Below are 21,856 nucleotides of genomic sequence, written 5' to 3' on the forward strand. Positions count from 1 at the left end.
GTTGTGTTAGGTTCTGCATTTAGGTGTGACGGAACAGTGTCGATATTACAGTTATCGCCCTTACAACAAAATGAACAGAAGAAATGAAATTTTACCAGGTGCTGTTTATCGTGATTCCTACATTCGTTTCTGTCAGCAGTTTTACTGAACCAGTCTCTCATGCCTTCGGATTTAGTTGCACATCTATAAAATAGGCATTAAAAGTGTTTTAATATATGTTTTGAATAAAAGACTGTTAATCAAAAGACATAGTTATCGTATATGTCTAAGAAGTAATTTTTGTATGTTGTTCGTCCTTGGTTTTTTGTTAGTTTTTTTTATGGTTACGTTTTGTTTTGTTTTGTAATGTTTCGCCTTTTGTTTTGTATTGTCTTGTTTGTTTGTTGTTTTTTTTTTGTATTAGTCTATTGGATACAGCTAAAACAGTGTTTTTAATATATTTGTAATTTATTCTAGACTTATGATAGAGATTCTAAAAGTTTAATTAGGTTTCGAATGCTCAAAAGCAGATATAGTACATGTACGAAACATGTTCTCTGTATCGGGATCGGGATTAATAGGTTATGTATTGAATAAGTGTTCATCATCGATACAAAAATAAATTATATATTTTTAACAATGAAAAGGTCCACTCGACTTGAATGCATTTTAAAAAGACAGATACTAATGTGAACCATAACTGCAATTATTATGAGAAAATCGGTTCTTAATGGATTTATGAATTCAATTTTAACTTATAGGTTTCTTTTAGTGAATGAAATCATCCCTTACTTAGAAAATTGGTAACACTTTCGCTGATATTAGGAATTACAATCGGCTTTATATGGGGTAAGGTTAGCTTGTATTTAACCTTCTGTCCTGGGATTGATTAGAGAAATTTCTGACGGTATCGATATAAGACTTCTTTTCGCTTTAAAGAAGTAAGTTAATACCTTCTTGTAACGTAACGAGAAACATTCGGTAGATTTTCGATATCATTTATACAGTATTGGTGTTCGGGCTTGGTACATCTCTGCGATCCGTGACTCCTTTCACAGATAAACTTTTGGCCCTCGACATAAATGACAGGAGATCGGTTCTAAAAATGTAATGATTACTAGTATTTAATAATCGAAAGGGATATTGCGATTGACAAACTCATCTGTACTACTTATCATCAGACAAATTTACATTACCGTTTACATATAAGTGCAAATAGCATAAATGTGAATTGATAGTAAAGCGTCTCCCCAACCTGCTGTGACAGCTATTGGTCAAATAGTTTCAATTTCTTGTGGAAGACTTTGGATAGCCAACGGCTATGGAAGTATATCTAGTCACAACATCGAGACAGTTTGAACTCGTTTAAAAAAACTTTCATGGCTGAGACGAATACCCCTTTAGAAAGGAAAATGCTCTTCGAACTCATGCTCATGAGTTAAGCAAAGGACTAACAAACCTTACTTAAAACTGTGTTACAACAGAATCACAAATAATCAACAGAATTTAAATTGTGACCGAACGTTAAGGATCCAGTCTAAATAGCATTCCAAGATATGTAGTTAAATAAAAATTAAAGCCCAATATCCTTTCGATGCTGATGTCAATTAAAGTGAAATGTTTAAAGGTAAAACATTTCAACAAATAATAATAAAAAAAACAATAATGATAATAAAGTTTCAAATTTCAACAAGAGATACTTGGTATATGCTAAATCCTTCATTAAGTGCCTTTCCTGGCGATAAGGTTGTTGTAAATGTAGTTGTAGTTGTAATGGCAGTTGGTTTAAATAAATGAACATATTAAGAATTGATCAGAATCAATATATAGTAGAGAGCAAGTTCAACATCAAAAAGAATCCTAGTATTTCAAGTCTCCTTACGATTTTGTTCCAAAAAGAGACAAGTTGAATCTTACATATTGAAATCATTATTTAGATTAAATTCACATCAATCAATAGTTTTATTTAAGTAAATTGTATACTTTATCTTACTTCTATATTTGTCTCAAAGAAAACGAAGTCCTCATAATGGTGATCAATACGAATTTAACCTTTGGCTTAAGAAGCACTGAGAGCCTGATTTCAGTCAGACAGGAAGTTAACTTGTTATACCAAGGGTAATATAAAGCAAGGATCAATTTAGTTTTGTATCTGTGGCATCATAAAATGTTTATGGCTCTGTTAAATTATGAGGAAAAAAATCCTTTTTATGTAAAACTGCACAAAATAATCATCATTTAATAAAACAATATCGATACATTTTGTTCTCTTACAGGTTACATCTGCCTCATATTACTCTATCGTCCTGTTGTTGACTTTTATTGGCAGAATATGATTTTCATTAGTTGGTATGCAAACAAAACAAACTGTTTGAATTTTAATTTGATTAAACCGGGATTTAATTTAAAATAAAAATATAGGTCAGCCCAAACACACGTATTTTAACAATTGATATGAAGGTATTGTCATGTTAAAAACGGTATATAGGCAAACAAAAGAATGTGACCAACATGGATTTATTTGTATTTAGTTATTTTTATGATATTTCTATAAATATTTATGCTCAGGTTGCAGATGATATGTTTAATTCATCAAAATGTTAGTGTGTCAAATTGTGTACCTGTCACCAAATTAAGTGTAGTTGGTTTTTTATACAAACTGGTTGGAACTGTGTCAACGTTGCAATTATCTCCCTTACAACAAAATGAGCAATAGAAATGAGAGTTAACCTCTCGGTTTACATCGTAATTCTTGCATTCATTCCTGTCATCACTTTTTCTAATCCAGTCTTCCGTGCACTCAGCAATGGAATGTTAATATCACAACTTTTACGTTTTGCCATAGCTTGCCGAACCTACGCAGACTTTTTTTGTTTTGCGCTGGAATTCTAAAAAAAAATAGGCTTCTGGAACATTGAAGTCATCATTTCAGAAGCTTTATGGTCGTCATCATAACCTCGTGGATCGTTACGGTGTATCCATCTGCGCCATGAAAATGGATTTGTTCAATGTGTCATAGTTTTCCTGTCCTTTTTCGTCTACCCGTCTTTTTTGACTTGATTTTTATCAGAAACTCGGCGGGTCTTTCTAGAAAAGCAAAGGACGCTTATGCTACCGGTGCACCTGGTTCATACTTCCAGTCTTTAGTGAAGTTCGAGTTGATCATCAGCCTTTGTTACTTTGTATGTATGATTTTAGTTACTTTATGTTCTCTGTTGTTTTCCATGTCTGGTCTTTGTCCCTGGATTACATTCTTTTGATTACCGCTATAACCTTGGTTCCCTTGATTATTATTTCTCGCCAACAGTTAACAATTATTGATTTTTTTTTTAAATCACTAATGGAATTATTCCTTCATTTTATACAGCATTACATAAATAAGCATATAATACAAAGGTTAGTTAATATATACAATGAGGTTAAAACCTTTCTAGATCCTCATTCGGTATTCTATCCTATGTCTCCTGTCATAACAGTTATTGCCTCATACCCGAATTAGTATTGCGCATGGTTTAGTGTTATATTATGATATATCTTTCATGTATTTTCTGTTGCATTTCGTTAATATTTATTTGTTGTCGTGTGTGCCTTAATTTGTTTTGCAACATCTGTATTGCTCTTGCAGTTTTCCCGCTATTTTTCCGTATTGCATTTCAACTAAATCTGACCTATCAATATCTTAAAAAGGCAATTTTTACAAGTACTTTGATGGTTATTTCTAGAGGTTATTAGGTATAAATACTTGGTTAATGCAATACTATATCTGCATTTTTTTCCTTCATGTGCCACACCTTATACACATTTTGCCCAATTCTTTGACAGAGAAGTACTTAAGTCTTATTACTTGTGCTTGATCAAATTGCCGCTGTTGTATTAGCAACAAAATACAAGGAAACCAAGATAAACAACAGCCAATGTGTTTTTGTAGTTTTGAAGCATGCGAAATCAATTCAATAATTCACGATTTATTTTTTTTTAAACCGTGCCTCCTTCGCGATCATTATAGGTATAATTCGGTCATTTGTATTCACTTAATTCAAAATTTAAAAAAAATTAAATAATGATATCAGATGCCGTCGTAAAAGTTACTTCTCAATGTGAAATTGAATGTTAATCTTTAATTGCTTGCAAAATTGGGGAAATTTAAGAAATCTAGCTCAGTAAAACGTACACTTCCTTGATTTAATGCATAAGGCGAAGTGTTACCTTTTTTTACATCTTGTATTTAACTTTTTATCAAAATCAAAGAAACATTACTTCTTTAAAATTCTTTTGTAAATGGTTATTATTTGACAGACACAGTTGCTGTATTTGTAAATTGCGCAGTTTTGTTTTAATTGTTGAAAAAAAGTAACTGAATTAAACTGGAAAGTTTCCAGTTAGTGGTTCACGATCCCCAAAGTTATCCGATCACGATCAAGCTGCAGTACTTCGACTTATATTATCGATGACGGAGTGAATAAACCCTGCATTTTTAGGCAAATCACAAAACTACGAACTTATAACAGTTTACCGGATTTGTAACAGAAACAGAGGTTGGTAGCTCCTTCGTCCCTGTTTGACGTAGGTGATACAAGGACCTCTGTTTCGGATATTGTTTTAATAGGTAATACTCCGACATGGATTTTTTTTACATTCTCCATAGCTTGCGAAGTGAAATGTCATAAATCAAGACGTGGTTATATGTCTGCTGATGGTTACCTTCTAGCTATAGTTCTTGTACCGTCTCTTTGATTTTCTATATCATTTATACAATAGTGGTGATCTGTTGTGGGACATTTCATCGATGCATGACTTTTTTCGCAAAGAAAAGTCGGTCCTTGGCATAAATGACAAGAAATTGGTTCTGAAACACAAATATATACCGTATAGCGGAAAATTTTCGCGAGGATCTAATTTTCGCTATATTCGCGAGGTTCAGGGAATCGCGAAAATAAAAGATCGCCAAATTTGAGTCCTGATATTTCACCTTTACTCCCATAGACCGAATCTTTCATCTTCCCCCGGTATCTGGTGTCTGAATTATCGACAAGTGAACACTTTTTAAAACTATCCCATACATGTAGTACTGTTTAATATCAGAATAGTTCGAACAGTTAACATGTCCTTGTTGTAATTTTTGAAAAGACAAAGAAAAGAATCCAATCCCTGATGGACCGCAATTCGATCAAACTAAGGAGTTATTAGACAGCGCCAAATCTCCAAAGTCATCTATAATAGGATCATATAAAGCGTATTCTCCGAAACGGAGATTTGATATTGGGAAATATGTCCATATGTAGACAGTGTCAAAGACGACCTTGATTTACCGTTAGCCAAGAAAGCGCTTGTTGTATTTGACTGTTTCCGAGGACAAATCACTGAAAAGTTTTTGTCAACTCTTGAGAGTAACCACTTGGTCTATGCCACAGTACCTCCAAATTGCACAGACAAGTTGCAACCTATGGACCTTTCAGTGAACATGTGCGCTAAGGACTTCCTCAAAAAATTCCAACAGGGTATGCAAATGAAGTCGGGGCTAAAGTTGGTCGAGATTTGAAAAAAAATAGCAGTGTGAAAGTGGGTTTGTCTCTCACCAACATGACGCCTCTTGGAGATGAATGGATGGTCAAGTTGTGTGACTATTTATCCACAAAGCCCGACATCATCAGAAATGGATTTAATGCTGCCGGAATAGAGGGTTAACTTTCTAATGGAGATTTCAGTTGCGCATTTTAACGTGTTAGTGCTACAATGTAGTTTTGATGAATAAATGTAACATGTTTTAATATTATGTTTTCATTAAATCATAAATATTTTACGACCAATTTTTTAAGAAGAAAACAAATACAATGTACAAATACAATATGCATACGGAAGAACAGTACTTAAGTAGCACTCCATATGAATATCATGCAAAGTGTAATTGATAGTTGGAAAGTCTACATACTTTTATTTTTTATTTTTTGTTTAAAATGCTTAAATTAACAGAAAATAACATGTGTTTTCTCAAAGAACCCTTGTTCATACGAAATAACAAAAAATCATTGAAAATGCACTGTATAATTCAAAATTAAGGGAGATAACTCTGTAAATGGGATATCTCCTAAGAGCAAACATGGAATGAATAATTATACATTACATCATATATGTTTATGAAGCAACGTAATAACAAAAATGTATAGCCTGTTTTTGGGTAGGATCACATTTTACATAATTGGCATGATTCTAAAACTGTATATTAAATGGAAGGAATGCATTTAGTCCTATAATCTCACTCTTCGCTATCCAGTTGATGGAATTCTTCATTTTACTGTAGATAGAGTGTGCTTTGTTTATTATTTAAGTCCAGTGACACTCAAGCTAAAATCGTCCAAAATGAATCATGCAAAATGTTTTTCATGGTTGAAAAGCCTTAATATTTTTATTTTTGGTAGTTTGTTTAAAATGACACAGTAAACAGAAATTAGCATGTGACTTTTCGAATAGTCTTTGTTCTTAAGAGATATAAATCATATAGAATGTGCGGTTGAATTCAAATGTTTTGGAGATAACTCTGAAAATCACATTAAAACAATAGACACTTTCATTGTAGATTATTTCCTGAGAACAGACAGATTGGAACGAATAATTATACGTAAAATCATAGAGACCTACAAAAAAACTTGATAACAAAAATAAAAATGCATGGCATTTTTGGCCGTATCACATATTACATAATTTGCATGGTTCTTATTAAGATTGCTACTTAAGTACTTAGATATTCCATTTTCTGTACTTAATACGGTGTAGGCGTATGTCACATCCCAGTTCCTCATGGTCTGTTTCATGGCTATAAACTTTCAAATTGTATGGTAATTACTTTTGTCTTTCTTCTAATGAGTGTCTTCAAAAGATCCTACCTACGTTTCCCGTTTTGTTGTTTGTATTTGCATTCGTCAAATTTATTGATATGAGACATTTATTATCTATAAAAATAACACTATGGATATTTCAGGAATTTTTGCATATTCTTATATATTATTAAGGTTCTAATTCTCAGTTTTAACCAAACAAGACTATATTACCCAACCTCAATTACTTTTTACTTTTACCGTTAATTGGAGTACTTGAGGTTGTAGTTGTTTTAATAGTTGTAGATGTGGCTGTAATTACATCAGTGATAGAGGTTGTGGTGAAATTAGTAACGGTGGTTGTAATGATATCAGTGACATTGGCTGGAGCAACAGTATTTACCATGGTAGCTACAAACGATAAAAGACCAATTTAAGTCCAACATATTCCCCCCAAAAAATTATATTTGTTACAAATGTTGATTTAGAGACATATTGTCTAAGAGGATCATATGCTAATACATAATTTTATCGCATGTTGAAATTTACGGAAGAACCTCGATTAGACGGCAAGGTAACATATTCCAAGGATAAAATCTAGGCAGAGAAAACACACACACACACACACACACACACACACACACACACACACACACACACAACAAAGAACCAAAGTAAATGAGAAACCTCAACTAAATACCGGAAACATGGACGACCCGGTGCAGCGATAGAGTAAGCATCCAATGCTATTCTAGAAATACCCGCTGAGTTGCTTATAAAATTAACGTCTGTATTAGAAGAAAGAGGAAAAGAAAACTGAGACAAGGTGAACAAATCGGTTCTGAGAACAAAGAATTTGATTTACAGATGATTCTTCATGTGTATTAGATGAATTATAAAGTTAGTTTCATAAGAATGAAGGAATAGGTCAGCGAGCAGCAGAGCGAAGAAGCCTATATTATTGAATATTACATAAATGATAAATGTTTATGAATGCAATATTTTTTATCTTAAATTTTAAGTGTAATCAATCTTGTAGTCATTTTGGTTTTTAATTTCCAATAATAAATCGTCGAATAAGATTTGTAAGTCTAATTATAGATTCATTTTTCATGATTGGAATTTTCTATAAAGGACGTATTGGATTCCGAAGACCGATCTGCATTACAATTTAAAATTTTCCCTTTGTTGCTTTTCTGAACACTTTTATCATGTAGAAGTATATATATTCGTCATTTTTATCAGTAATTCGACACGGGGAGATGTTTTACTATTAATTCTAATCTCAACGCTCTGTAAAGGACAAAAACTTCATGCATTTGAGTGGCAAATTGGGACCCATTCTCTAGAAACAACGGAGTTAAGTGACGAGAATTCTTTTATTTTCTGAAGAAAACATTTCAATACTTCAAAACTAGGTATCGCTCTGCTAGCTTATGTCATCTGTTTCACAATTCATGTGCATTTCTTATTACAATATTTAAAAAAGATAACATATCCACCTCATGAGGTTGCTGTCTGACTTAATTGAGTTTTTAAGGTTTCTCCAAATGAGATTGTAGTTGATGTCTGATATTGTTAGTAGCTTTAATGTGATTATTTGAAAATTGAATTATTTGCACGCGAAGTACGCATAGTATTTATTAATTCGTTTGTTATATATATTTTTACTTTGTCTATCAATTTTCTTGTTCATTGCTTGGTCTATTTCCTCTGACCTCTGGAGTTTTATTTCGTACAGACTGCGGTCTCTTTTAATTCCAGAATATTACTCTCATGCTCAGGCCGGACTATGTACCCTACCATAATTTAACATTTGACTTCAATATTATCATTATAATTGAGTCTAGAACATTGATTATAACCTTTCGCATCTATAATAACGATATAGTCTATGATAGTTTAACATTGTACATAATCAATGGTATCAAAAGTAATTAGAGAAATACTAGTATTTTAAGCATTGAAAAAGTTAAATATCATCTTCGTCTTCATGACCTAAAATTAATAATCTGAGCTGAAAAATAAATTTTGCCATACCAAAGATGTTCACAGAAATCAAAGACTCTCAAACATCATGTCATTTTACAATAAAAGACTAATTCTTATTGTGTACCTGGTACAATGTGTGTTGTGTTTGGCATCTGATACAGGTTAGACGGAATTGTGTCGAAATTACAGTCATTTCCCTTACAGCGAAATGAGCAGAAAAAGTGAGATTCAACCTTATGCATTACATCGTAATTCCTACATTCGTTTCTTTAAGCACTTTCTGCGATCCAGTCCTTTTTGCACTCTGATTCAGTTGCACATCTGTCAAATAAGCATATAATGAACATTATATATGTTTGGTATTTTTGAACTTAGAATCATTGTTCAATATCTGCCAGAGCTCCCATGATTTGATAAATTGTTGTCCGAAAACTATTTTGTTTCTTTTTTTTTGAATGCTGTTTACATTATGTTACTTGGACGACTGGAGGAGTCTGAATAATCTACAACTTGCGAAAAAAGCTAATCCTTTCATGTGAAAAATAAATCCTGCTTAAACCTTCTGGTAACATATCTGGAACCATCTATGAGATTCTCCATATCGTTGATACAATATTGGTGTTCTGGCTTGGTACATTTCTGTGTTGCGTGACTTCCTTCACATATAAACTTTGGACCTCGACATGATTGACAGGATATTGGTTCTTAAAATAAATGGAATTTTGTCATTTAAAAAAAACATATCCATTATGTACATGTATTTATAGTGACTTCCCTACAACCAAGGCACTCTTTTGTTATCAATGTGCCGAAGAATATAAAGGATTGACAAAGCCATTGGGGCATTAAACTCAACATTTGCTATTGGAAGAGTTGAAAAATACTCACCTGTGAATCTTTTCATAGCCAGCTCCTTCTTATATTTAAATCTGAAGCAGCTACCTGGGTTATTCTATTTTTTATTAGTGAGGGGAGTTCAAATTTAATAAATTAAACTTGGTTTTGTATTTTGTTGTCAAAGTCAAACATGATTTAGAAAAGTATATTAAAATATTAATTACTTAGGCATCCTTTTAATGAAAGGCTAATGCTTCCTTCTATAGTTATGGAACAAGTGTTATACAAAAAGCAAACAGTTTGAGGTTCATATAAATTACAATTTTCGAAAGAGTTCTATGTGTTTATTATGTGAATTAATTGCTTCATAAATTGTGAAGGATTTTTATCGGAATAATATTGTCCGGATTAACTGCACTGGTTTTCTTTGTTTTGGATTAAGTGCAATGATTGTAATAATATTCATTTGTGTGATAGTTTTGGAGTGAATTGAGTTCAATCGACATTATATTTTGGGATTATATGTACTGTCATTTTCAATGCAGTTTTAGATTTGGAATAAATGTTATTTACATAGAAACTTCTTTGGATTAGGTGCAATTAATTTGTAGTATGGGAACAACATGTAGTGCAGTAGTTTTCATTGGACTTATATATTTTGATTTAAATACTAATTTTCCTGACACGTTGGTGGATTATTAAAGTACAATGATATTCATATCATAAGTATTTTGGGATGAAGTGCAATGGTTTTTTTAATTAAAGAATTGGAATTAAGAGCTATTTTTTTATTGGAATTACAGCTTTGGGTTAAGTGCTATATTTTGGAATTACAGCTTTGGATTAAGTGTAATGATATACCTGGATTAATATGAATAATATGTCATAGTTTTATTTTCCTTGTATTTGTTGTTCTGGATTAAGAGCTATGATTTACAGCCCTAATTTTGCGTGTTTCATGTGAAAGGTTTTCATTGCAGTGATACATATGGATATAGTGCATTAAATTTAATCAGAACTTTATACACATTTTTATTTTAGTTACAACATAATAAAAGCATGTTCAAGAAAAGATACGAATTGTCACTAGTTTAAAGTAGATATTTTGAAGGAGTATATCTCAATGTGTTTATTTTGAATAGAAAGCCAGTATTCAGTGGATTTTATCTGAAGAGTCAGCATCATTAAGAATTTAATTTCATTTTTTAGGTTTTTTTCCGAAGTGCTCCCAATATGCCAAGAATTGAATGCATTATAATAAATGAAATATCTTTGTGTTTGATAGTAGCCTGTCATCGTGCATGTCTTTGATTAGTAGACGTTGTATTGAAATCGCAAGCTCTGATGTCAACGATATATAATATGATTAAATAAGTACTCAAGTAAATGTGCTGAAACGAATTATTTTTGTAATATTCATACAGGAAAGTAATGTTTACCTTCTTGTACCAGAAAAGCAGAATTCGTTAGAAAGTTTAACAATCCAAACAGTAAACAAGGGCATAAAATCATGTTAAGGTCAGAACTATGATAAAAATAGATAACAATACGTCAGTCCAATAACTTACATCCTTGACTTGTCGTTATATAGCCTAAAATCCTAATCTCTTTCTATTTCTCTTTACCATTAAACGTTTTTTTTTTTGTTTATAGTTTATCTCGACGTCGAGCCATGAAGGTGAATAAACATTTTGGATTTTTTTTTTTGTTTATTTTTGTTTGTTTGTTTGTTTGTTCGTTTTGATTTTTGTTTCGTTTTTGTTTGGCTATGTTTTAGCATTGTTTTTGTTTTTTGTTTAGTTTTGTTTTGAATTTGGTTTTGGTTTTGGATTTTTTTTACCAAATATAAAAATAAGAGTCGAAAAGATAATGCAAATTTTGGTACGGTATAGACATATTTCAAGAAGTTATCTACACACAAAAAAGGAATAAATTTAGCACAAACAACACTAACGAACAATTAATGTTACACATTAACTAGCAGAATGAGTCTACTTTAACACTAGTGGTATGCCATGCTGCTGAGGAATGAGTAGGTCATGTTTCTTGCAAAATATCCGCTATGCTACCATGCCAATCAACGGAAAAGATCAGTTTGTAACTAAGAACATCACAGAAACGCATATATCTTGTTTATGTCTGCTTAAGCTCCAGTATTAACAACACTAGACGGGGTCACAAAATATATAAAATATGTTTAGATGTATGTTATAGGGCAAATTGGAATCCAGGACGATCATCTTTTATTTGAAAAAGTAGTAAAGATATTTTATTGATCCCAAATTGAGTAATCCCATGATCTGACTTTTAATCCTTTGTACTCTGTTTAAAATTGTGGATATTTATTATCATTAAATGGAAAATGATAACATGGGAGACCATAAAAGATTGTTTTGTGAAAAACTAGCGGAATATGAGGATAATTTGCCACAATGACTGTCAACTTTCATACATATGCAATTGTAACGGAAAATGTAACTTTTTGAGATGTTCGTGTCGGAAAGCAAAGCTAATATTTTCAACTAAAGGCCACAAACAGAATCTTACTAAGTGTTGCAATAAGTAAAGTGCTGCTTAAAAAAGTTTGAAAATTGTTCAAAATATTGAAAAAGTAGTGTTTTATTGTTTTAACTTAATCACATATTGTCATCAATAAATCAAATTTAATAGTTTAAAATGCCAGGACGATCCGGAATCCTACTAACTTTAATTTCTAGTACGATTTTAGATCCTACAGGAAATTCAGTAAGATCCGGAATCACCCTAATACAAATCGGGATGTCTCAATTTGTCCTAGTAGAAATTGGAATTCTGATTTGCTTTAGGAGTATTCCGGATCCTACTGGATTCCAACTTGCCCTGTAACATGTATGCTGATTTTTTTTTTAAATGTCTTGCTTAATATCAATTTTATTTTTACCTGTTGACACATCAACTACATTTACATGCAATTAATTAAAAATAGTCACCATGACCTGATTAAATAGTGATACGTGTCCTTCAGAAAAGCATAAATTGCTCACACAATAAACAATTTCACATCCCCCACCACTTAGGTGTTTCTGTGTTTATTTTTTTTTATTTATTTATTTTTTTTTTGTTTCGTTTATTACGGTTGTTTCAATGTGTCATAGTTTTCCATCCCTCTTTCGTCTATCCTGGATTCAACTTTTTATGAGGGCTCGGCGAATGTTTCTAGAAAACAGAGGTCGCTTACTTTAACGGTGCGCCTGCTTCCAGGTTTTAGTAAAGTCCGAGTTGCTCATTTAGTTTTGTTGCTTTGTACGTATTATTTTGGTTATTTTAGGTTCTTTGTAAGTACCAGTCCACATAAAATTCAAATACTGCCTATGGTGATTCGTAGTGTAGAAAAAACTCACCGAACAAACAATGTTTTATTAGTCTTCAGATGATAATCTCACACTACAATCAATAAAATCAAAGCAAATCAAGAACAATAACTCTCGCAAAGTGCTAAGTGCTAATTCAATGTACAATCTCAAAAGCGCAACCCCAAAATAAAAAAAAACTAAGACTGATTATGTAGTCTGTAACTGAAGTTGAATAGGAAATAAAAGTCAAGTTGGTAAATTTGTGAATACCTGTCAATAATGATGGATGATGGCAAATTTAAAGGTTAAGGTATTCATAGTTGACAGCTATTCAAAACTAAAACTCTATTAAAAGTTTTTGTCTTGTAAATATAATAAAAACAATCATATATTCGAAATGATATTAATCATCCAGTTGCAAGCTTCCCAGCAAATGTGTGTTTGTGGATTTTTTCTATGTATATTAACAATATATGACAGCAAATTACATTCATTTTTTTCTATTGCAATTAGAAGTAAAGCGCATTTTAGATAGATTTGACGAGACTATTCTCATACTACTTTAAATTATGAAATATGTTTCCATGTATATAGAAAGCTGTCTGAAGTGTCTTGAATGCATCATAAATTATAAAAACACGATGTCTTTAAATAGATCAGTCTGATTTGAATTTCTTGTATCAAATTAACGTTTACGCTAAAATGATATGAAAGTCATAAGAGTATATAAATCACTTAAATCTATATCAAAAACTTTTTGAACACTATCCCTATATTGTGGTCTTTTTATTACCGTTTAAAATCTTTGATTTCCCTTTCTGTTGATGTAAGATTTAAGCAATGGAATTTACAATAAGTTCAGGTTGTTATGATATGGAAACTCAAGAGATAAGACAAAATGTTCAGATAATCTTGACATTCCTTGGTTTAGAGACACTTGAACTTAACTAATTACCATAGGTTTGAGTCCACGGCTGCAAATATGGTGCGTCTTTTGTTGTCATATCAATGTGTATTGGTTGGATTGATTACTGTGGTTGTTGGAGGTATTTAAAGTTTAATTATAATATTTGTCATGTATTCCATTAAGGTTATCAATACTGAAAATGGCTAATAAGCACCTTAATTTGTCTTCTATACAATATCTTCCTAGGATTCAGGTATTAGTATTTCTTGGTTATTTGTGCGTAACCTGCATCGGAAAATTCAACATATTTTTATTTTTTAAAACATATGGAAACATATGTTTAGGACCAGTATGGTGAAAATAGGTTTTGTGCGTTCTTTGTTGTGTATGTCTGTTTTCCATGTCTGGTCTTTGTCCCTGAATTACATTCTTTTGATTACCGCTATAACCTTGGTTCCCTTGATCCCTCTTTCAGAAACATATGTCTTTCGTTTGTATTTCATATTTTTTTCAGGTGATTTCAAAACTTATGAAAAACATATGATGGAATTTTTCCATGTACGTCATTAAAGAAAAACAGTAATTTAGTTTGGTGTTGGCTAAAATCACACGGGATCTGCTTCGTAACTTTCTTTGTATTCTTATATTGCTTAGATTGTATGTATTCTATGCTTCCTTAGGAGTGCATTAATTAGCAAGAAAGTTTTGTACAGGGCTGGAACAAAAAGTCATTTTTAAATCCAAATCAAATATTATACATCGATATCTACCGTAGCACAAAATTCGAAAATCCTATTTCACGTTTTGTCTTAACAAAGGGCTGCAATGTTGTAGCTCATTTGACACACTTTGGCAGAAGTCATATTGAGGCTGGATGCGGTTTCCCATATCTTTATTCGTGCATTAGAGTTCTTCTTGTTCATACTATGTTTTATTGAATCATGAACTTCCTAAATATTTAGTTTTAATGCTGCTGATGAGAAGTTACTCTTTGAAATACGTATACAGCATACTGAAATTAGAAATAGTCATACAATTTGTATTTTGTATTAACCATATATATATATCATTTTTTTGGGTCCAAAACTGATAATTATTTCAAATTTATAGGGCATTTTACCAGCAGCTGTTATTTCATGGTACAAAGTACTAGCATTTTCAAAGAAATATATGTCCATTGTTGAAAAAATGTAATACTGTAATTTTAACGTTACTGCTGTTCACAAAACATATTCTACATAGGACAAAAATGCATCATGTGTTGCATATATTTTGAAAACACATAAAAAACATATGTTTATTATATGTTTTCATATGCTTAGGACCATCATGAAAACTGTTCACAAAACATATTCTACACAGGACAAAAATGCACCATGTGTTGTGTATATTTTGAAAACACCTTAAAAACATATGTTTTCATATGCTAAGGACCATCATGAAAAACATATGCTTCTGGCTAACGAATCAATTCATAAAGACTAATAAAATAAAAATCATAAAATGGTATTTATATGTTTTCAGTAGGATTTCATAGCTATATCAATGAAAACAGTATTATTTTCCAATGATTTTTGAAAACATATGATTTTATGTATTTTTAAAGCGCAAAAAACAATCTTTTACATTCTAGTCCTATACATATGTTTACATATGTTTAAAAACATATGAAAACATATGTTGCATATTTTTCTTTGTACTATACAATGGAATATTGTGGTTTGAAGAATACTGTATTTTGAAGCAGATATCAGATTTTAAAGAATATACATAGGAATTTTGAAGACTTGAAAATAAAAAAAAACATTTGTTTGTCATATGTTTTCAATATGTTAAGAAACATATAATAAATGATCTTAAAATGCTTTAATAGAATTTCATACGTGAAAAGAGTATGGTTATTGTATGATTTTCAAAAACATACGTTGAATTTATTTATTATTTTCATAATAAATTATTTTTGCTTCCCCTTACACGACTCAACCTCCTGGCTTTGGGTAGGTGGAAGAGATAATATTTTCTTTCCAAAAAGTTCATCTGATTCCGTAAAAACTATGAACAAAGAAGCAAACAATTTAGCTTTGAAAGTTTTTTTTTTAAATCTTGTTAGGGAATGGCAATGGAATCCTTTGGATAGGGATGATGTTTATAGATAGGTAGGTTAAGGGTAAACAAACTTCATTTTAATTTTGTTCTTCCCATGTCAGTCCTAAACACTTACTTCCATATATTTCAAAGCATATGAAAACATATGTTGCAATTTTGCCTGTGAAATTTTGAGTAAAGGGACTACCATTATGGCATATATAAGGCTGTTTGTATGTTACGTCGTCACAATCTATTTCGGTAGGATTTTATATCTATATCGATGAAAACAGTATTATTTTCCAATGATTTTTGAAAACATATATGATTTTATGTAGTTTTAAGCGCAAAAACCAACCCTGTACGTACTAGTCCTATACATATGTTTACATATGTTTAAAAACATATGAAAACGTATGTTGCATTTTTTACTTTGTACTATACAATGGAATATTGTGTGAAGAATACTGTATCTAGATATATTTCCGAAGAGATAAATTACATGTATAAGGCTGTCTGTATGTTACGTCGTTATGATCTATTTCCCGAAGACATAAATTACGTGTATGAGGCTTTCTGTATGTTACGTCGTCACAATCTATTCCCGAAGAGATAAATTACATATATAAAGCTGTCTGTATGTTACGTTGTCACAATCTATTCCCGATGAGATAAATTACATGCATAAGGCTGTCTGTATGTTACGTCGTCACGATCTATTCCCGAAGAGATAAATTACATGTATAAGGTTTTCTGTAGGTTACTTCGTCCCGTTATTTTCCCGTACAGATTAATGTATAAGACTGTAGATGCATATGATATGAATCAGGCTATCTGTTGGTTACTTCTATGAGATCTATTCCCGAAGAGATAGACGGCGTGTATAAGGCTATCTGTAGGTAACTTCGTCCCAAAACAAACAAAAAGGCAAAAAACTCTTATGTTCTAAATACTTCAATAGGTGCAGATTATAGTCTCCGACATTTTCATTTTAGAGCAAATATCCTGTCATTTATGTCGAGGGCCAAAATTTATTTGTGAAAGAAGTCACGCATCACAGAAATGTTCCAAGCCAGAACACCAATACTGTATCAATGATATCGAGAATCTCAGAGATGGGTCCAGATATGTTACGAGAAGGTATGACTTGACATGCATCATTTTTGTTTCTTGTATTTGTATTTAAAAAAAAGGAAGTCTGAATCTTTAAAATAAAGCAAAATAAACGAATAAGAAATCAAAACGTTGACTAAAAATGGTAAATGTGGTAAGGACTATAATTGAGAGAAAGTATGTGATGGGTAGATTAATGTTATGCATATTTTGTGTGTGTGTGTGTCGGCAGTCAGTCTATCCTAAATATGCACACACTGTACGTTAAGTAAGAATAATGCAACCGACCACTAAATACGACTTCATAAAAAAATGATTGACCTATAAAAAGTCTTCGATAGAAAAATCTCTTGCGCAGAAGCATTACGACGTTTTATTTACCTTTGCACAGTCGGAACCATAAACCCCACCTTTTTATGCAATTTGGTATTTTAATAGCACATTGGAAATAACTGTGGCAATTTTTTTGTGTATTTTGAAATTAATCACACGCTGTACAGAACAGTTTATAAGCTAGTGGGATAATATGTGGAGAAATAGGAAGTGAAAACTAGATTTGTCTGTCTCTTTACAAAACCCCACTTCTTCCTAACAAATTTGCACAGTGAACCGGATTGATCTTTTCTGGTTTGTAATGTGCAGTTCTCATACCCTGTAAATTTGTTTTCACATCCTGTAGAGCAAAGCCTATAAGCTAGTAAATAAGGAAGCGGTAATTGGTCATGGTAGAATATCAAGGACTAAAAACGAAAGAAAGGAAGAAAGATATTTATTCCAAAGGACCCTTTGACATAAAATCACATGAAAATGATTGACATAATTACTGATTTTTATATATTAGGTGAACACAAAGTAAATATCAATATAACATTATATCAAATAAACCATACATGGGTTGGGACAGAGCAAGTGAATTCTAAATCATTAGTGGATGCACATGTACATGTATTCAGGTAAACTGTAAAATATGAACACGGATATACTATGATATATATATAAATCAAACAGACATTATGTTATTATTTTTTTCATTTAAATTATAGTTTTTGACGATCTTCTTAATTCCAATTCATGTGATAAAAAATGTCCCAAATATCGGAGTAATTCAAAATCTTCATTAACAAAAGGCAAATTAAATTTTAAATTGTCTTCCAAACATGAACGTGAAAAGCACTACACTAACCTGACATTTTTATTTATATTTCAGATGTGCAACTGAAGCTGAGTGCTTAAAAGATTGGGTTTCTGAGTCTGCTGTTAGCAACAAATGTTTAAAATACGATGTACACCGCCTGGTCGATTCCCATTTCTTCTGCAGCTTTTGTTGTATGGGCGATAACTGTAACATTGACACAGTTCCATCGCAGTTATATTCGATTCCTAACTCCACTGTTGTAACAGACTTAATAGGGTAGAAAAAGCGTTTTAGTAAAATCGAGATTGATGTGATCCACTTTGCATGAAATCAAGGAAGCCATGCGGTATTAAAAAGAAACAAAACCGTTACACAGAGGAAAAGGGACAGCACACAACACTCACTAAAATCAGCCAAACATATTAACCCTCCCACAATTTGGGGTCAAATTAAACAAAAACATCAATGCAAAAATAATATAATATAAGATTTGTGTGAGGTTTTTGGTGAAAATTAATATATTGTATTTGAAAAATACTAAATAATTGATTTTTTTTTATTAAAAAAATGCTTTTACGTAAGAATCTTCCCACATGAAACAGTGTCAATAACAGGATACTAAACATAATTATACTGCAACATCTGGGATCATGGCTGGTTGTGTAATCCCCCTCTGCTTTAATAAATTGCTCGCTGAATGAGATAGACCAAGTCTATTCTTCACTTTTCAATTTTAATTCAATATGTTCTTATTGATATGAAAGATTGTTTCATTATTTGAAATGTTTTGGCTTTAAAATGCAAGATTTTTTTATCACGCAAAAATCGTTTATTAATGTGCAAGATTTTTTTCATTAATATATAAGATGCTTTATTATGATGCAAGATTTGTTATTGAAATGCAAGAAACGTTCATCAATATGTTACATTTTTTCATAAATATGCATGATTTTTATATCAATATGCAAGATTTTTTTTATCATAATCCAAGAATCTTTTAATAATATGTAAGAGTTTTTTTCATTAAAAAGTAAGATTTTTTTTTCATTCATATAAAAGATTTTTTTTTCAGTATCATAGAATAATTTTTCTCATAAATATTAAAGAATACACCATATATTAACGAAACGTCTAGATTCAGATAAACATCCTTATATTGTAAACCTTGTATTCACAAATGGAGAAGCGGTGATCCAAAAAAATGATATACAATAACATTTGGAATAGTTTTGTCAATAAATTAGTGAATACGTAAAGAGAAAACATGTCTGTGAGCAAATCTAAGATAAAAAATTAACTTTGGAAACTCTGCGTATGATCAACTCCGCGCATGATCAACTCCGTGCAATATCAACTCCGCGCATGATCAAAGAAACAAAATATGCAGTAGTTAAAAAGCAAAGACTATGCAAAAATATAAAAACAGCAGAAACAAGAACGATAAAGCAGTAAAGAAAATTAGGAATCTGAGAACAACCTTGTAAATAGTGTTGTGCAATCGGTTAAAAAACCGATTATCGATTATTATACAGGGGTGGATCCAGGATTTGAGTTTGGGGGGGGGGGCGTAAATTGAATTTAATGCCGTGCAAAGCGAGGCAAAAAATATTATGGGGTGAATTTTTTTCTTACCGATTTAGGGGGGTGGGCGTACGCCCGGTACGCCAGTCCTTGGATCCGCGCCTGCTATGGGTTTGCCATTTATGTATTTCCTTTACTAAAATAAATCAAAATTTTGCAGTTTTGTAGCACAACCCCTGGGACGAATCTACAATTTTTACAATAAAACTACTTTCAAAGTTGAATATCATTTGCTATCAGAATATAAGTCGGAGATCATTCCTTGTGAATTGAATTGTCGCAAAACATCAGTTCCTATTATGTCCTCTATAACTAGCTTAGTAATGAATGAATGATTTTGCATTCTTTTCATTCATCTGTGAGTGAGTATGACACTCATACACACATTTGTCAAAATACTTGCCTATTTTGAGATATTTTTCTTTTCTTTTTTTGAGGTTATTACGATGAGTTCTAAATTTATAGTTTGTCTTGTCAAATTTATTGCTCTTGGAATTAAGAACAGATTCCTTGACTTTATCCAGATAGTTACTGATATTAAGACACGTGAAATAGGAGTCCAGGTAATGAGATAACGTTAAGGGAATTTTCCTTAAAAGGGAATTTGACATTTTTATTCTCACCAGTATTGAACTTGTACTGACTCTTTAAAACTAAGCATGTTGCTAATTTTTTATCATTTTTTGTGGATATATGGTATGTAATAATGGATCTATTTATCATGATTCACTTACTAATATAGGGCACTGTGTACTACATAAAATATATTCGAAGGTTCTTTCGATAGAACAAATCGAGCATAAATGCCAAAATGTAAAATCAGGTAAAATAAGCCACGGTAATCGAAGGGAATTATTTCATTCCTGCCTAACGTGTACCAACTATGACTATATACTACAGTGTGTACATGGGAAATAGACAATAATAGTGTCTTGATTTCACAGTAAAGGAATAAAATGATGAGGCAAAGAAACGGGGTAAATGTGAGGCTCCGTTAGGCAATGTTGTTGCGTTTATACTGCAATAAAAAATAGATTGTCCTTGAACGGGGAATGTTATTCCCAATAGGAATTCTATAATGTGTTCTCTGTGTGGCGCCTCCCGTATGGGAGGGATAGTATAGATGGTGTAGATAGGTGTAAATTTGTTATCCATTCGCAATCGATTGGAGTGCGACAGATTGTGCTGCTACTTACTTATAAATAACTTTTTTTTTTGCAACAAAGATATGTATTTTAGTTAACAAATAATAACAACGAACAACATTATTTTGCTTAAGACTCAAAACATTGTCCCATTGTGTCCTCGCTTCAACGTTTGGCTGGTTTTATTAAGTGTGTCACATTGTGTATTCAATCACAAACAATGACGGTCGGACATGTTAAATTCAAGCAGTAGGCGTTGCTTAAATTAATAAACTGACATTCGCATATTTAAGCATTCGTGATAGACTAGCTACAAGTCCCTCTCTTTATATTAAAGAATATATGAAAAGGTTTATTGATTGCATGTATCCCTCTGATATCAAAGAGTAATCAAGGGAACCAAGGTTACAGCGGTAATCAAAAGACAAAGACCCGACATGGAAAACAAAATCTACTAATTATCACAGGAGAGAGCCACAGAAATTTGTAGTGGTGTTATCAGAGAGGTTAATTACATAGATTTTCTTTGTCATATATATAATAAAGAGGGACTTGTAACAAGTCTAGCATTATGAATAATCCAACTTTTTGAATTTTCAGGTAATATAGGTAAAAATAAGAGTTGAACAAATGAGATCAAATGTAATAAAGAACAATGGGTTCTTAATTAGATCTTGGTTTAGATTATTATTGAAATATGACTATTCTTAAATAAATCCAAGATATTTGTTCGGTACTTTTTACTGCATAAAGTAACCATCGAATGTGATTTTTCTATCTTTTCTCAGATTTTTTGTACTTTTACAAAATATAATACATGACAGTAATTATGTTGTATGATAATATTGAGCCGTTTTTAATTGTTTATTCATTTTATAGTAAAGTTGTATTTTTTTTCATTTGTTCAGGAACTCCAATATGATGATCCCTTTGGTACC

General features: G+C 31.6%; 2 protein-coding genes across 8 annotated transcripts; one reads left to right on the forward strand and one right to left on the reverse strand.

Moving 5' to 3' along the window:
• Nucleotides 1-11,168, reverse strand: LOC148598380 (uncharacterized). Of its 6 annotated transcripts, none has more exons than XR_015918622.1 (7): nt 11,060-11,158; nt 8,908-9,487; nt 7,053-7,202; nt 5,556-5,707; nt 4,681-4,825; nt 933-1,078; nt 1-183 (listed from the first exon to the last, which is right to left on the reverse strand). XR_015918622.1 is itself a non-coding variant. In XM_088561692.1 (7 exons), the coding sequence occupies exons 3-6, from the start codon at nt 9,023-9,025 to the stop codon at nt 979-981; spliced, it is 513 nt and encodes a 170-aa protein (XP_088417818.1). In that variant the 5' UTR covers nt 9,026-9,104; nt 9,343-9,487; nt 11,060-11,158; the 3' UTR covers nt 6-183; nt 933-978. The 6 variants fall into 6 exon arrangements, 3 of the variants coding, with proteins under 3 accessions (XP_088417818.1, XP_088417819.1, XP_088417817.1); XM_088561692.1 differs by lacking the exon at nt 5,556-5,707 and having other exon boundaries at nt 6-183; nt 8,908-9,104; nt 9,343-9,487; XM_088561693.1 differs by lacking the exon at nt 5,556-5,707 and having other exon boundaries at nt 6-183; nt 8,908-9,104; nt 11,060-11,168.
• A 2,676-nt stretch (nt 11,169-13,844) lies between these two features.
• Nucleotides 13,845-21,856, forward strand: LOC148598381 (uncharacterized). Of its 2 annotated transcripts, XM_088561841.1 has the most exons (4): nt 13,845-13,998; nt 16,940-17,084; nt 18,265-18,468; nt 19,942-21,856. In XM_088561841.1, exons 1-4 carry the CDS (start codon nt 13,935-13,937, stop codon nt 19,976-19,978), a joined length of 450 nt encoding a protein of 149 aa, XP_088417967.1. In that variant the 5' UTR covers nt 13,845-13,934; the 3' UTR covers nt 19,979-21,856. The 2 variants fall into 2 exon arrangements, with proteins under 2 accessions (XP_088417967.1, XP_088417968.1); XM_088561842.1 differs by lacking the exon at nt 19,942-21,856 and having other exon boundaries at nt 18,265-18,506.

The sequence above is a fragment of the Perna viridis genome, chromosome 14, assembly GCF_037379345.1.
Source record: "Perna viridis isolate PV_CMFRI_1.1 ecotype Kerala chromosome 14, ASM3737934v1, whole genome shotgun sequence".
Lineage (NCBI taxonomy): Eukaryota > Metazoa > Mollusca > Bivalvia > Mytilida > Mytilidae > Perna > Perna viridis.